General features: G+C 43.7%; 1 protein-coding gene across 1 annotated transcript in view; it reads left to right on the top strand.

Moving 5' to 3' along the window:
- The window catches only part of LOC110495390 (kinesin heavy chain), a 36,505-nt gene that overhangs the window by 1,572 nt on the left and 17,038 nt on the right, over positions 1–17,895 (top strand). Inside the window, exons 2-10 of the mRNA XM_036951665.1 lie at positions 5,052–5,139; positions 6,117–6,190; positions 6,774–6,878; positions 7,333–7,381; positions 7,750–7,805; positions 8,217–8,304; positions 9,803–9,927; positions 14,779–14,883; positions 15,895–16,043. Of these exons, the coding sequence (XP_036807560.1) occupies positions 5,052–5,139; positions 6,117–6,190; positions 6,774–6,878; positions 7,333–7,381; positions 7,750–7,805; positions 8,217–8,304; positions 9,803–9,927; positions 14,779–14,883; positions 15,895–16,043 (839 nt within the window). The remainder of the gene's footprint in view (positions 1–5,051; positions 5,140–6,116; positions 6,191–6,773; positions 6,879–7,332; positions 7,382–7,749; positions 7,806–8,216; positions 8,305–9,802; positions 9,928–14,778; positions 14,884–15,894; positions 16,044–17,895) is intronic.

Raw genomic sequence — 17,895 nt, 5'->3', positions numbered from 1 at the left:
TGGAGCTGCCCCGGTCAACTGTAAGTGCTTTTATTGTGAAGTGGAAACATCTATGAGCAACAGCAGCTCAGCCTCGAAGTGGTAGGCCACACAAGCTATCAGAACGGCAAGACAATGCCAGCAAGACAATGCCACCGTGCAAGGTCGATAGAGAAATGGTTTGTCGAGATGGTGTGGAAGAACTTGACTGGCTTGCACAGTGCCCTGACCTCAACCCCGTCAAACACCTTTGGGATGAATTGAAACGCTGACTGCGAGCCAGTCCTATTCACCCAACATCAGTACCCGACCTCACTAATGCTCTTGTGGCTGAATAAAAGCAAATCCCCGCCGCAATGTACCAACATCTAGTGGAAAGCCTTCCCAGAAGAGTGGAGAGGCTGTTACAGCAGTAATGTTCCAACATCTAGTGGAAAGCCTTCCCAGAAGAGTGGAGAGGCTGTTACAGCAGTAATGTTCCTACATCTAGTGGAAAACCTTCCCAGAAGAGTGGAGAGGCTGTTACAGCAGTAATGTTCCAACATCTAGTGGAAAACCTTCCCAGAAGAGTGGAGAGGCTGTTACAGCAGTAATGTTCCAACATCTAGTGGAAAACCTTCCCAGAAGAGTGGAGAGGCTGTTAAAGCAGTAAAGGGTGGAACAATTCCATATTAATGCCCATAAATTTGGAATAAGACGCTCAACGAGCAAGTGTCGACAGATTCTTGCAAAACATCTAGATAAGAGCTAAAGGTCTTATTTTGCATGCTCACGGGCAGCATCTTATTAAAATGTTTTCTATACAGAAGGCCTACAGAGTTCTCATCACAATAGCTTGTCTGTCTGTAAACAGTATCTCGTCATTAAGCTCCTCCCCTTGCTCAACACCCGTTCAGTGTTCATGTATTATGCATAAGGTTGCCTGCCATCATAATGAAACATTGTGTCAGTGTGTGTGTGTTAAGGAAGTACACTGTATACCACATATTTACCTAATATAATATGAAATTGAGGCCTAATGCAGTTGTGTATTATGAAGGCCTATGAGATCTCACATCAATCACTTTAGTTCCAGAGAAAGAACAGAAGCCTCTGTTTAAAGCAGTAGGCCTGGTAGCTGTTACAGACATCAATGTAATCTCCTGTAGTCTACAGACAGCTCAGCTGGTACAGACATCTCCCCATTCTCCTGTAGTCTACAGATAGCTCAGCTGGTACAGACATCTCCTCATTCTCCTGTAGTCTACAGACAGATAGCTCAGCTGTTACAGACATCTCCCCATTCTCCTGTAGTCTACAGACAGATAGCTCAGCTGTTACAGACATCAATGTATTCTCCTGTAGTCTACAGACAGATAGCTCAGCTGTTACAGACATCTCCTCATTCTCCTGTAGTCTACAGACAGATAGCTCAGCTGTTACAGACATCAATGCATTCTCCTGCAGCCTGCAGATAGCTCAGCTGGTACAGACATCAATGCATTCTCCTGTAGTCTACAGACAGACAGCTCAGCTGTTACAGACATCAATGCATTCTCCTGTAGTCTACAGACAGATAGCTCAGCTGTTACAGAGATCAATGCATTCTCCTGTAGTCTACAGACAGATAGCTCAGCTGTTACAGACATCTCCTCATTCTCCTGTAGTCTACAGACAGACAGCTCAGCTGTTACAGACATCAATGCATTCTCCTGTAGTCTACAGACAGATAGCTCAGCTGTTACAGACATCTCCCCATTCTCCTGTAGTCTACAGACAGACAGCTCAGCTGTTACAGACATCAATGCATTCTCCTGCAGCCTGCAGATAGCTCAGCTGTTACAGACATCAATGCATTCTCCTGTAGTCTACAGATAGCTCAGCTGTTACAGACATCAATGCATTCTCCTGCAGCCTGCAGATAGCTCAGCTGGTACAGACATCTCCCCATTCTCCTGCAGTCTACAGACAGATAGCTCAGCTGGTACAGACATCTCCCCATTCTCCTGTAGTCTACAGACAGATAGCTCAGCTGGTACAGACATCAATGCATTCTCCTGTAGTCTACAGACAGACAGCTCAGCTGGTACAGACATCAATGCATTCTCCTGTAGTCTACAGACAGATAGCTCAGCTGGTACAGACATCAATGCATTCTCCTGTAGTCTACAGACAGACAGCTCAGCTGGTACAGACATCTCCCCATTCTCCTGTAGTCTACAGACAGACAGCTCAGCTGGTACAGACATCTCCCCATTCTCCTGTAGTCTACAGACAGACAGCTCAGCTGGTACAGACATCTCCCCATTCTCCTGTAGTCTACAGACAGATAGCTCAGCTGGTACAGACATCTCCTCATTCTCCTGTAGTCTACAGACAGACAGCTCAGCTGGTACAGACATCTCCCCATTCTCCTGTAGTCTACAGACAGACAGCTCAGCTGGTACAGACATCTCCCCATTCTCCTGCAGTCTACAGACAGACAGCTCAGCTGGTACAGACATCTCCTCATTCTCCTGTAGTCTACAGACAGACAGCTCAGCTGGTACAGACATCTCCCCATTCTCCTGTAGTCTACAGACAGACAGCTCAGCTGGTACAGACATCTCCTCATTCTCCTGTAGTCTACAGACAGACAGCTCAGCTGGTACAGACATCTCCCCATTCTCCTGTAGTCTACAGACAGACAGCTCAGCTGGTACAGACATCTCCCCATTCTCCTGTAGTCTACAGACAGACAGCTCAGCTGGTACAGACATCAATGCATTCTCCTGTAGTCTACAGACAGATAGCTCAGTTGGTACAGACATCAATGCATTCTCCTGTAGTCTACAGACAGACAGCTCAGCTGGTACAGACATCTCCCCATTCTCCTGTAGTCTACAGACAGACAGCTCAGCTGGTACAGACATCTCCCCATTCTCCTGCAGTCTACAGACAGATAGCTCAGCTGGTACAGACATCTCCCCATTCTCCTGCAGTCTACAGACAGATAGCTCAGCTGGTACAGACATCTCCCCATTCTCCTGTAGTCTACAGACAGATAGCTCAGCTGGTACAGACATCTCCCCATTCTCCTGCAGTCTACAGACAGATAGCTCAGCTGGTACAGACATCTCCCCATTCTCCTGCAGTCTACAGACAGATAGCTCAGCTGGTACAGACATCTCCCCATTCTCCTGTAGTCTACAGACAGACAGCTCAGCTGGTACAGACATCAATGCATTCTCCTGTAGTCTACAGACAGATAGCTCAGCTGGTACAGACATCTCCCCATTCTCCTGTAGTCTACAGATAGCTCAGCTGTTACAGACATCAATGCATTCTCCTGCAGCCTGCAGATAGCTCAGCTGGTACAGACATCAATGCATTCTCCTGCAGCCTGCAGATAGCTCAGCTGTTACAGACATCTTCCCATTCTCCTGTAGTCTACAGATAGCTCAGCTGGTACAGACATCAATGCATTCTCCTGCAGCCTGCAGATAGCTCAGCTGTTACAGACATCTCCCCATTCTCCTGCAGCCTGCAGATAGCTCAGCTGTTACAGACATCTCCCCATTCTCCTGCAGCCTGCAGATAGCTCAGCTGTTACAGACATCTCCCCATTCTCCTGCAGCCTGCAGATAGCTCAGCTGTTACAGACATCTCCCCATTCTCCTGCAGCCTGCAGATAGCTCAGCTGTTACAGACATCAATGCATTCTCCTGTAGTCTGCAGATAGCTCAGCTGTTACAGACATCTCCCCATTCTCCTGCAGCCTGCAGATAGCTCAGCTGGTACAGACATCAATGCATTCTCCTGTAGTCTACAGACAGACAGCTCAGCTGTTACAGACATCTCCCCATTCTCCTGCAGCCTGCAGATAGCTCAGCTGTTACAGACATCTCCCCATTCTCCTGCAGCCTGCAGATAGCTCAGCTGTTACAGACATCTCCTCATTCTCCTGTAGTCTACAGACAGATAGCTCAGCTGTTACAGACATCAATGCATTCTCCTGCAGCCTGCAGACAGATAGCTCAGCTGTTACAGACATCTCCCCATTCTCCTGCAGCCTGCAGATAGCTCAGCTGTTACAGACATCTCCTCATTCTCCTGCAGCCTGCAGATAGCTCAGCTGTTACAGACATCTCCCCATTCTCCTGCAGCCTGCAGATAGCTCAGCTGTTACAGACATCAATGCATTCTCCTGCAGCCTGCAGATAGCTCAGCTGTTACAGACATCAATGCATTCTCCTGCAGCCTGGAGATAGCTCAGCTGTTACAGACATCTCCCCATTCTCCTGCAGCCTGCAGATAGCTCAGCTGTTACAGACATCAATGCATTCTCCTGCAGCCTGCAGATAGCTCAGCTGTTACAGACATCTCCCCATTCTCCTGCAGCCTGCAGATAGCTCAGCTGTTACAGACATCTCCTCATTCTCCTGTAGTCTACAGACAGATAGCTCAGCTGGTACAGACATCTCCTCATTCTCCTGTAGTCTACAGACAGACAGCTCAGCTGTTGACAGGCTGGTTGTCTTGTGTTGTGTCCGTCCCCATAGACCAGGCTGGATCGTGTTGATTAAACCTGCTGCTTGTAGCTCTATTGTAATTGTCTCACAAGCTCTGCTATTGATGATTAATTATCATTCACCAGCTCTGGTATTGATGATTGATTACCATTCACAAGCTCTGCTATTGATGATTGATTACCATTCACAAGCTCTGCTATTGATGATTGATTACCATTCACAAGCTCTGGTTTTGATGATTGATTACCATTCACAAGCTCTGCTATTGATGATTGATTACCATTCACAAGCTCTGCTATTGATGATTGATTACCATTCACAAGCTCTGGTTTTGATGATTGATTACCATTCACAAGCTCTGCTATTGACTATTAATTACCATTCACAAACTCTGCTATTGATGATTGATTACCATTCACAAGCTCTGCTATTGAATATTTATTACCATTCACAAACTCTGCTATTGATGATTGATTACCATTAACATAGTGTTAGAGAGAATAAAGTATGAGGTGGTGTTTATCCATTACCTCTTTCCCATAGAGTTCTGTAATCACTGTGCATTTTGTCTGTTCTGGACAGGGAAAACCGTATGTCTTTGACCGCGTCCTGCCTCCCAATACAGCCCAGGAGCAGGTCTACGATGCCTGTGCAAAACAGATTGTTAAAGGTAGGTTAACCCCAAACAGGTTGTTGAAGGTAGGTTAACCCCAAACAGATTGTTGAAGGTAGGTTAACCCCAAACAGGTTGTTGAAGGATGCTAACCCCAGACAGATTGTTAAAGGTAGGTTAACCCCAAACAGGTTGTTGAAGGTAGGTTAACCCCAAACAGATTGTTGAAGGTAGGTTAACCCCAAACAGGTTGTTGAAGGTAGGTTAACCCCAGACAGATTGTTGATGGTAGGCTAACCCCAGACAGATTGTTGAAGGATGCTAACCCCAGACAGATTGTTGAAGGATGCTAACCCCAGACAGATTGTTGAAGGTAGGCTAACCCCAGACAGATAGTTGAAAGTAGGCTAACCCCAGACAGATTGTTGAAGGTAGGCTAACCCCAGAGAGATTGTTGAAGGTAGGCTAACCCCAGAGATATTGTTGAAGGTAGGCTAACCCCAGACAGATTGTTGAAGGATGCTAACCCCAGACAGATTGTTGAAGGATGCTAACCCCAGACAGATTGTTGAAGGGAGGCTAACCCCAGAGAGATTGTTGAAGGATGCTAACCCCAGGCATATTGTTGAAGGTAGGCTAACCCCAGACAGATTGTTGAAGGTAGGCTAACCCCAGACAGATTGTTGAAGGATGCTAACCCCAGACAGATTGTTGAAGGATGCTAACCCCAGACAGATTGTTGAAGGATGCTAACCCCAGACAGATTGTTGAAGGTAGGCTAACCCCAGACAGATTGTTGAAGGTAGGCTAACCCCAGACAGATTGTTGAAGGTAGGCTAACCCCAGACAGATTGTTGAAGGTAGGCTAACCCCAGCTGGTGAGCCCTTCCCCTTGTAGAATAAGTGTTATTATGACTGATCCACATTCCTTGTGTATGTGTGGTGTCCGGCGGGTTGGTTAAAAAACACCAGACAGCAAAAATACACATTTCTGGACAAATGAAGTTGAACTGTATTGTATTGTATTCACACAGACGTCCTTGGAGGATACAATGGAACCATCTTTGCCTATGGACAGACCTCCTCGGGGAAGACCCACACCATGGAGGTCAGCCTGATTCTCTGTAGTAATGGCACCTGCCTAAATGAACAGAGACAGGGAATATATGATCTAAAGGCAGCCTGTATGTTGTAGGTACAGTACGCCCTGAGAACACGGTACCAAGACGACTGAACGGATTATTCTCAGACAGTTCAGCAGAGAGCCTTCTGACATGATGTTTCACTGGAAGTCAGTCCAGCCTTTCTAAGAGCATACATTGCGTAATTTCATTACTCTCTGAGACTGAATTGATTTAGGGTGAGATTATGGTTCTGTAGTGTGGGTGATTTACAGAACTGGACCACCAACGCTATAGGTTGCGTTTATCCTCGAGCAGTTAATGGCTTTTTAAAGTGGCCGTTGTTTCTTCATCCCTGAACAGCAAGGATCAGCTAAAGCCAGCAGTAGATAGAGAACAGCATATAGAACAGCTGCTTCTTGGGGGTATAGATGTCTATTACATAGAACCGCTGTAGATATTCAGTGTATATAGAACAGGTTGGCTATACGGGATGTTCCCCGGACCCCAGACTATTTAGTGATAATAATCAGTATTGAGTGTGATGTAATGTATTGTTCCCCATCGCAGGGCAAGCTCCACGACCCCCAGCTGATGGGCATCATCCCACGCATCTCTCACGACATCTTCGATCACATCTACTCCATGGACGAGAACCTCGAGTTCCACATCAAGGTATTCAATTGTTAAATTCAACTTTATTTATTCTCTCAGGGCCCAATAAGAAAGACAAAGTCATTCTACAAGTATCAAATCAATATCAACAAGATGTCTGGTCATCAAAATGTTTTTATTTTTTAAAGTGAATAAATCCAGAGGTTAAACAGTGTGTCAGTCTCCATCCCTTCCAGTATTCTCATTTTGATACCTATTTTTTGGGACCAAATTTTGGACCTTTAAGGAGCGCAGACGGCCTCCTACCATTTCTCTGGTCATCAAAATGTTGTTTTTTTAAGTGAATAAATCCAGAGGTTAAACAGTGTGTCAGTCTCCATCCCTTCCAGTATTCTCATTTTGATACCTATTTTTTTGGGACCAAATTTTTGACCTTTAAGGAGCGCAGACGGCCTCCTACCATTTCTCTGGTCATCTAAATGTACCCTGTATTGATTCCTGTTTTCTTGTGCAGGTCTCGTATTTTGAGATCTACCTGGACAAGATCCGAGACTTACTAGATGGTAAGAAGAACTCGTGTTGGATGGACTTCAAAGAGAAGTCTTTTGAAGATGAACAGAGATCATTTTAGACAGGTCATAATGGGGTAGCCTAGTGGTTATTAAGAGCGTTGAGCCAGTAAGCCAAAGGTCACTGGTTCAAATCCCAGAGGCGGCAAGGTGGAAAAATCTGGCGTTCTACTCTTGAACAAGGCAGAACAAGACAGCAACTGCTCTCCGGGTGCCGATGACATGGATGTGGATTAAGGCAGCCCCCCCCCCCCCCCCCGCACCTCTCTGATTCAGACACATTTCAGTTGAATGCATTCAGTTGTACAACTGACTAGCTGTCCCCCTTTCCTTTCCTAATGACTCGTTTCCCTCTTTTCCAGTGTCGAAGACCAACCTGGCTGTGCATGAGGACAAGAACAGAGTTCCCTATGTCAAGGTGAGCAGGACAGATGGTTAGGTAACACATTCTGCAGGTGTATAATGCTTTATTTCTTGTCATAAGCATGTTTCAGCCTATATAATGTCTTATTATAAGGCTGCCCCCTGAGTGGCGCAGCGGTCTAAGGTACTGCATCGCAGTGCTAGAGGCGTCACTACAGGCGTCACTACAGACTCGGGTTTGATCCCGGGCTGTATCACAACCGGCCGTGGTCGGGAGTCCCATAGGGCGGCGCACAATTGGCCCAGCGTCGTCCGGGTTAGGGAAGGGTTTGGCCGGGTTAGGCTGTCATTTTAAATAATAATTTGTTCTTAACTGACTTGCCTAGTTAATTGTTAAAATAACAAAATGTTATAGAAATCATAAAAGGCACCAACCTGTTAAAGCTGTGATGTGATCCTGTCCCAGGGTTGTACAGAGCGCTTTGTGTCCAGTCCAGAGGAAGTCATGGATGTCATCGATGAGGGAAAGGCCAACCGGCACGTGGCTGTGACAAGTATGTTGTGTCTCTTCTATCAATCAATCACATTTATTTATGAAGCCCTTCTTAGATCAACAGTTGTCAACGTGTTTAACAGTATCCCGGCCTGCAAGCAGATGCACAGAGGCCAGGAAACTTTCCCTAGAAGGGTGTATCATTGCTACTATAATATATACTACTTCTATAATATATACTTCTTCAATAATATATACCTCTTCTGTAAGATATACTTCTTCTATAAGATATACTTCTTCTAAAATATATACTTATTCTATAAGATATACTTTTTCTATAATATATACTTCAATTAGACATACTTATTTGATAAGATATACTTCTATAATATATACTTCTTCTAAAATATATACTTCTTCTATAATATATACTTATTTTATAATATACACTTCTTCAATAAGATATACTTCTTCTTAGATATACTTATTCTATTAGATATACTTCTATAATATATGCTTCTACTATAATATATACTTCTTCAATAAGATATACTTCTTCTTAGATATACTTCTTCTATTAGATATACTTCTATAATATATACTTCTACTATAATATATACTTCTTCAATAAGATATACTTCTTCTTAGATATACTTCTTCTATTAGATATACTTCTATAATATATACTTCTACTATAATATATACTTCTTCAATAATATATACTTCTTCAATAATATGTACCTCTTCTGTAAGATATACTTCTTCTATAATATATACTTCTTCTATAAGATATACTTCTTCTAAAATATATACTTCTTCAATAATATGTACCTCTTCTGTAAGATATTATTTTTCTATAATATATACTTCAATTAGACATACTTATTTGATAAGATATACTTCTATAATATATACCTCTTCAATAATATATACCTCTTCTGTAAGATATACTTCTTCTATAAGATATACTTCTTCTATAATATATATTTATTCTATAAGATCTACTTTTTCTATAATATATACTTCAATTAGATATACTTCTTCTATAAGATATACTTCTTCTAAAATATATACTTCTTCTATGAGATATACTTTTTCTATAATATATACTTCAATTAGACATACTTATTTGATAAGATATACTTCTATAATATATACCTCTTCAATAATATATACCTCTTCTGTAAGATATACTTCTTCTATAAGATATACTTCTTCTATAATATATATTTATTCTATAAGATCTACTTTTTCTATAATATATACTTCAATTAGATATACTTCTTCTATAAGATATACTTCTTCTATAATATATATTTATTCTATAAGATCTACTTTTTCTATAATATATACTTCAATTAGATATACTTCTTCTATAAGATATACTTCTTCTAAAATATATACTTCTTCTATGAGATATACTTTTTCTATAATATATACTTCAATTAGACATACTTATTTGATAAGATATACTTCTATAAGATATACTTCTTCTATTAGATATACTTCTATTAGATATACTTCTTCTATAATATATATGTATTTTGTCCTGTTCATAGACATGAATGAGCACAGTTCCAGAAGCCACAGCATCTTCCTGATCAACATCAAACAAGAGAATGTGGAAACAGAGAAGAAACTGTCAGGGAAGTTATACCTGGTGGATCTGGCTGGGAGTGAGAAGGTAAATCAGTATGATGGTAAAGGCAGACCCCAACAAACCACCATAACTTGTGTTAGAACTGTTTATAACTTGTCATAACTGTGTTATAACTCTAGGCTTGTCTGATGAAGAGGCCAATGAACCGCCATAACTTGTTAGAACTGCATAACTGTGCTATTATTGTGTAATAAGGTGTTATAACTCCCAGCTTGTCAGTCAGGTGTAAGATGCTGAAGCATCCTATGTCCTCTCCCACCTGGGGCCTGTTGCACAAAACTAGGATAAGGGATTAAGCCAGGATATCTTGGTGATCCTGGCTCAATTGATCCGTAATCCGGTTGCACTAAAGATGGATAGGGGGCAGGAGGATATGTTATGGTATAAATTACCATGGAGATTTATTCTGTGGAGCTAGCCTGCTCCAGACCAGGCTAAATTCCAGGATCTATTTAATCTCATCCCTAATGTCAGTCAGCAGTCACCACAAATGGAAACCAATAGTTATTTCACTGCTCACTATACATTGTTATCACATATAACTAGACCCACTGTTATTTAAACGTTTGTGATCATTAATTTCAATGATTTTGGATAAAAAATGATTTTTAGATGATGTTGCTATCATTAGATAATTTACAGTTTCCCATAGACTATAAGGCTATATATAAAATGCTAGAATATTAGGGCCACAGAGGGGAAAAAAACACAAGTCATAATATTGTAACCAGTTGTTTTAAAGGAGGACAGTTGTTAAAATGACAGATGTGGGGCATTTCGTGAAATTGTACTTCAGTATGGTTTCATAAACAAAGACATGCTGATGTGCCAGAATATTAAGTATCACATTGTCATAAGTATCAAAACTGTAAAAACAATATGTAGCTTTTCTGCAGAAAGAACCAGCCTCATAAATTTATGACTTTATCCTTTTTCTTCAGTGTGGCCCTAGTACTCTGTCATATAAACAAATACACATTCCATATGAATATAAAAACACAATGTGTAACATTATGTTCCTTTATTGAATAAGGACAAAACAAAGCAGGTAAACCATCAGCTCCTTTCAAAACTGAAGTCACAGTGACTCTACAAGATGGAAAGCACAGAATCTAAGCATATTATACAAAATGATACATATACAGACCTTTGAATGTGTATAACACACCCTGCATGTCTGCACACTAAAATAAATGCAGGACAAATCCATACACATCAACTGAACAGACAAATGAATGGATGCAGTAGCCTCCCTGCAGCCTTGTATTACACACAGTATACCGCACAAACATCATAAGAGGCCAAATTCGTCAAAAAACGAACCCAAAAAAACCCAAATTCCTCTGCCACCGCAGGACATATTTAACCAAAATTGAAAGCACACATACTAACTAAAATAATTCAACACATATTGGTCCCTCAGCAGCCGACCACTGTCGTCATCAGGGAAGATTGCCGGATTGTCCCAGTCCATGGCTGGTGGCACTCTGGGGGCCCTCTCCTTCCTCAGGCAGGCCACATTGTGGAGGACAGCACAAGCCACAGTAATATCACATGCCCTAACAGGGCTGACCCTTAATTTGTGAAGGCAGTGAAAGCGTGCCTTCAGGAGGCCAAAGGTCATTTCAACTCTGGCCCTGGTCCTGGCATGGGCATGGTTGTAGGCCTGCTGTGCTTCCTGGGGGTCTGTGAAAGGTGTCAGGAGAAAAGGCTGGCAGCCATACCCCCTGTCTCCCAGCAACACACCAGAGAATTCACCTGTCAACACAAAATCTCATCATTACTACCTCATAAACACAGTGATATTCTTGACACAGCCATGATGGTTATAAATAGGGGTTGTGTGGCTTACCTTGTGATAGGCACTGATAGATTTCAGAGGCCCGAAAGATTCTGGAGTCATGGACTGAGCCAGGCCATTTTGCCACAACATTGCTGATCACACAGTCAGCATTGCAGACCATCTGAAATCATAAGATGAGGAATATTACACCAATCAATGCACATCACTGGCAATGCAGAGTGTTCGTCAATGGACAATATCAAAAAGTTATGTTCACCTGAACATTAATGCTGTGAAAGGATTTCCTATTCACAAAATCGGCCTCATGGGCACCTGAGGGGGCTTTTATCCTTATGTGTGTGCAGTCCACTGCACCAATGACATTGGGGAAACCTGTCACACAAAGTAATGAGTATCCTACTATGTGTTAACAGTTGTCCTGTAATTTGTAGATCCTCTTACCTGCAATCCTATAGAACTCCTCTTTGATGTCACAGAGTCTTCTGTGGCCAGGGAAGGAGATGAAGACATCTGCTAATGCTTTGATAGCCAGACACACACTCCTTATTGTGCGGCAAATTGTGGCCTTGTTCAGCTGTTCTGCATCCCCCACTGAGTACAGGAAGGCTCCACTAGCAAAAAAGCGCAAGGCCACACAAACCATTTGCTCCACACTCAGTGCATGGCTCCGTGCAGTGCGGTGCTTAATCCTGGGACCCAGTAGTCTGCATAGATACCTGATGCCATCTGCAGAAAACCTGTATCTTTCATATAGATGGTCATCAGGGAAGGCCAGTGGGTCCAACCGGTCCCTGAAGACCCTTTCTCACCTGAAGGCTCTCCTCAGCACAAGTGCTTCTTCATCCACCACATCTCGCACGAATGGACATGCCATTGTCAGAGCAGAAAGGAACACACAATTTTGGGCCTTCATATAGGCTAGTGGCCACACCTGGTGCTGGGGGGGGTGGGCAAAAGAGGGCGATGCCTTATAACGATGACTTGGTTGTACTGATTGCTGGGAAAATAAAAAAAACCTTAGAAAGATGCCACCGTCCTGTGTGCTCACAATAAGAGCTCATATGTCATGGCTCACTTGACTTTACGAGAATATACCTAATTTTTATTTTGAGCTGTGTCATCTTCTTGGAGCTGGGGGAGGAAAGAAAAATAATGATTAATACATTTGTGTTACAGTTAGCATACAGTGTACATTGAAGGCATATCTCACCTCCCTCTCAAGTTTTTTTATTTCAAGGTCCAGTTTCCTAATTGTCCTCTTTTTATTTCGAACTCCAGTGCAAGATTTTCCATCTTTTTCTTCTTGTACTGAATGTCTATGTCTGCCAGTTCTATTTGGCACCGGAGGTGGTTGCCATACAACTTTCTGATAGCTTGTGAGCTCTGTGAACACAATACAATTAGCGCAGCTGGAATTTGGCAGGATGTGGTGTCCTTTTATTAATACGCACTATGTTGCCAGGCTGGTTTTCCCACTGTATAGCATCTGGGTCCTGTAAAAGAAATTCGATTTTTTGATTTTGATGAGGACTCCTCACCATTGTAGAGTAAATAGTACTTTCACAGTCTTAACATGATACCTCATGCCTTCTGGAATCCAGAGAGATGGTCTCCTCCTCATCATCGTCTCCATCATGTGCTGTTGCTGCTGCACTGGGGCCTTCACCCTATCACATTTAATCGGATTCATATTGAAGCTAGTAGACAAGACATGCCAGGCCTACAGTATGCCTTTGATGGAGTACTCACTGGATCAGCATCGTCTGGTGCTTGTGCTGGTGGCTCTAACAGGAACACAGTGCTGCCAGACACTGCAAGGCAATAGGTAAACCAAAGTCAGACAGTCCAAATTGATTCAATATGAATGTGGTTGTATCCCATGTAGAGATGGAAGGACATACCTTGAATGAAGCGGGTGGCATCTTGGGAGGAACCTATGCTCGTCTCTTTCCCCCCAGGGATCCCCTCTAAGACGGGCCTGCCTTTATTTAGCTCCAAGGCCATGTCCTCTGCTGGGGTAAGGTCAGCCTTTGGTGACCCACCACCCGTGCCTTGTCTGTGGGTATTCTTTTTCACTGCTAAAACAGTACAGACAATGTGTGAGCAGGCACCGTCTGGGTACAATATATGCTTGTGCTTTGTTAAATATTAGTCAGGGACCATACCATTCTGCAGAATGTTCTTGTATTTGATTTTGACCTGCTGCCATGTCCGTTTTGGCCCGTTCATGTTTAATCTACACACACACACACACACACACTTAATGGAGTCACACTGCAAAAAATTACTTGGTATTTTTGTCTTGTTTTCAGTAAAAATATCAAAAATTTTATCATAGCTTTATACAGTGTGATGGAGTTACTTTACACAATTTCACTCATATCTGCAGTGCATTTCAATAAAAAAAATTAACCGTTTCATAATTACAGTACAACTGCATTTTTGGAGATGTGAATTAAATATTTGAATTGTAATTGTGATGTTTCAGCGGAGCGGTGAGTGTGTAATTGTGCACTACTTACGCATTCAGGCGGTCTGCAATACTTTGCCACGCTTTTTCTCTTTGCTTTATCACTGTGGCGGTGTTGCCTTTCTTCTTAATTATATCTTTTACCTCCTCGTATGCCTCCATGAGGATTTGTGCTTCCGACGGGGAAAAGTACGCGGCTCTAGTTGCCATGGTAAATCAGTTAATCTGTGATCTGTGGCGGGGTCTATTTGAGTGAGCCGTGAGCGCGCACCTATCCAGGATTGGTTTCACCTGGTTTAATGAATCCGTGTCTGCTCATCCTGGCTTGGTCTTTGTGCAACCAATTAAGCCTGGACGCACATGTTTTGGCTTCATTGAGCTCAGCTGAGTCATTTATCCCGGATGTCTTAATTCTACTTTTGTGCAACAGGCCCCTGCTGACTCATGAAGACAGACTCCCAACAAACAAATTGTGTTATGACTGTTATAACTGTTTTATAAGGTGTTATAACTCCAGACCTGTCAGTTAGAAGATGCTGCTGCATTGTGTGGCCTCTCTCCCCTGCTGACAGTCGTTTCTCTCTCTGTTTGTCTCTTTAAGGTCAGTAAGACAGGTGCTGAAGGAGCCGTGTTGGACGAAGCTAAAAATATCAATAAGTCCCTCTCTGCTCTGGGGAATGTCATCTCTGCTCTGGCTGAGGGGACAGTGAGTTCTCTCTATATATCTTACCCTTCTCTCTTTAATATAGGGACATCAGCAGGGATTACTGAATACTTTGCTTAAAAAAAAAAAACAATAAACCAAAATGTGCTTTTGCTGAAAAAAGTTGTGTGTCAGCAGTGAGGTCATTTTCCTCTGATCTGGCCCTGATGGCTGACTGGTTATCTATGAGACTGACTGGTTATCTATGTGACTGACTGGTTATCTATGAGACTGACTGGTTATCTATGTGGCTGTCTGTTGAAAGGCCCTGATGGCTGACTGGTTATCTATGAGACTGACTGGTTATCTATGTGACTGACTGGTTATCTATGAGACTGACTGGTTATCTATGTGGCTGTCTGTTGAAAGGCCCTGATGGATGACTAGTTATCTATGTGGCTGTCTGTTGAAAGGCCCTGATGGCTGACTGGTTATCTATGTGGCTGTCTGTTGAAAGGCCCTGATGGCTGACTGGTTATCTATGAGACTGACTGGTTATCTATGTGGCTGTCTGTTGAAAGGCCCTGATGGCTGACTGGTTATCTATGAGACTGACTGGTTATCTATGTGGCTGTCTGTTGAAAGGCCCTGATGGCTGACTGGTTATCTATGAGACTGACTGGTTATCTATGTGGCTGTCTGTTGAAAGGCCCTGATGGCTGACTGGTTATCTATGAGACTGACTGGTTATCTATGTGGCTGTCTGTTGAAAGGCCCTGATGGCTGACTGGTTATCTATGTGGCTGTCTGTTGAAAGGCCCTGATGGCTGACTGGTTATCTATGAGACTGACTGGTTATCTATGAGACTGACTGGTTATCTATGAGACTGACTGGTTATCTATGAGACTGTCTGCTGAAGGGCCCTGATGGCTGACTGGTTATCTATGAGACTGACTGGTTATCTATGAGACTGACTGGTTATCTATGAGACTGACTGGTTATCTATGAGACTGTTTGTTGAAAGGCCCTGATGGCTGACTGGTTATCTATGAGGCTGTGTTGTTTGTTTTCAGAAAACCCACGTCCCGTACAGGGACAGCAAGATGACCCGTATCCTGCAGGACTCTCTAGGGGGGAACTGTAGGACCACCATCATCATCTGTGCATCTCCCTCCATCTACAACGAGTGTGAGACCAAGTCTACCCTCATGTTCGGACAGAGGTGGGTCAGCACCTCTCTACAGTTTACCTGGTCTAGTGGCAGACTGTTAGTAAAAGTCTACCCTGTTGGGACAGAGGTGGGTCAGCACCTCTCTACAGTTTACCTGGTCTAGTGGCAGACTGTTAGTATAAGTCTACCCTGTTGGGACAGAGGTGGGTCAGCACCTCTCTACAGTTTACTTGGTCTAGTGGCAGACTGTTAGTATAAGTCTACCCTGTTGGGACAGAGGTGGGTCAGCACCTCTCTACAGTTTACCTGGTCTAGTGACAGACTGTTAGTATAAGTCTACCCTGTTGGGACAGAGGTGGGTCAGCACCTCTCTACAGTTTACCTGGTCTAGTGGCAGACTGTTAACATACGTCTACCCTCATGTTGGGACAGAGGTGGGTCAGCACCTCTCTACAGTTTACCTGGTCTAGTGGCAGACTGTTAACATACGTCTACCCTCATGTTGGGACAGAGGTGGGTCAGCACCTCTCTACAGTTTACCTGGTCTAGTGGCAGACTGTTAACATACGTCTACCCTGTTGGGACAGAGGTGGGTCAGCACCTCTCTACAGTTTACCTGGTCTAGTGACAGACTGTTAACATACGTCTACCCTGTTGGGACAGAGGTGGGTCAGCACCTCTCTACAGTTTACCTGGTCTAGTGGCAGACTGTTAACATACGTCTACCCTGTTGGGACAGAGGTGGGTCAGCACCTCTCTACAGTTTACCTGGTCTAGTGACAGACTGTTAGTATAAGTCTACCCTGTTGGGACAGAGGTGGGTCAGCACCTCTCTACAGTTTACCTGGTCTAGTGGCAGACTGTTAACATACGTCTACCCTCATGTTGGGACAGAGGTGGGTCAGCACCTCTCTACAGTTTACCTGGTCTAGTGGCAGACTGTTAACATACGTCTACCCTGTTGGGACAGAGGTGGGTCAGCACCTCTCTACAGTTTACCTGGTCTAGTGACAGACTGTTAACATACGTCTACCCTGTTGGGACAGAGGTGAGCTGAGAGATCCACTGCACCATACCCAGTTCCCCTATTTTATGTGAACAATGAAAGGTTTCCCATGGCAGATGGGCCGTCCTTAATCCACCAGGAGACGGATAGTGACTGTTGATGATGAGTAGAGCTGGTGATTCCCAGTATCTTCCCTCCTATTCAGTGCTGACTGAGTGGTTGCATAACAAGCCTCTTCTCTAAATCTTTATCCAGATGATGAAGACATTGTTCATCTCTCTGACCTTTAGCTAAGTGTTACATCCATCCACTCCCCTAAATCCTGATCTGTAGGGTTTTATCCTGCCTCCTGGCTGGACAGCAACAGTAGCAACAGTGGGAGTTAGCCTAGGCTGCTCTTTGTGTTAGAGGACACAATGAACTTCCAGCACATTCTATCTCTGCTGCCCTGCCAGAGGACACAGGGGACTTCCAGCACATTCTGTCTCTGCTGCCCTGCTAGAGGACACAGGGGACTTCCAGCACATTCTGTCTCTGCTGCCCTGCTAGAGGACACAGGGGACTTCCAGCACATTCTGTCTCTGCTGCCCTGCTAGAGGACACCGGTGGACATCCAGAACATTCTGTCTGTGCTGCCCTGCTAGAGGACACAGGGGACATCCAGAACATTCTGTCTGTGCTGCCCTGCCAGAGGACACAGGGGACATCCAGAACATTCTGTCTGTGCTGCCCTGCTAGAGGACACAGGGGACATCCAGAACATTCTGTCTCTGCCGCCCTGCCAGGCTTAGGAGAGGAGTTAGATAGAGGTAGAACAGTAGGGCTACAGAGCGATGTGCTGTGGTGTGGCATGGTGTGGTGTGGTGTGGCGTTGTGTGGTGTGGCGTGGTGCGGTGT

The sequence above is a fragment of the Oncorhynchus mykiss genome, chromosome 18, assembly GCF_013265735.2.
Source record: "Oncorhynchus mykiss isolate Arlee chromosome 18, USDA_OmykA_1.1, whole genome shotgun sequence".
Lineage (NCBI taxonomy): Eukaryota > Metazoa > Chordata > Actinopteri > Salmoniformes > Salmonidae > Oncorhynchus > Oncorhynchus mykiss.
This window is presented reverse-complemented; position numbering and strand designations above follow the sequence as displayed.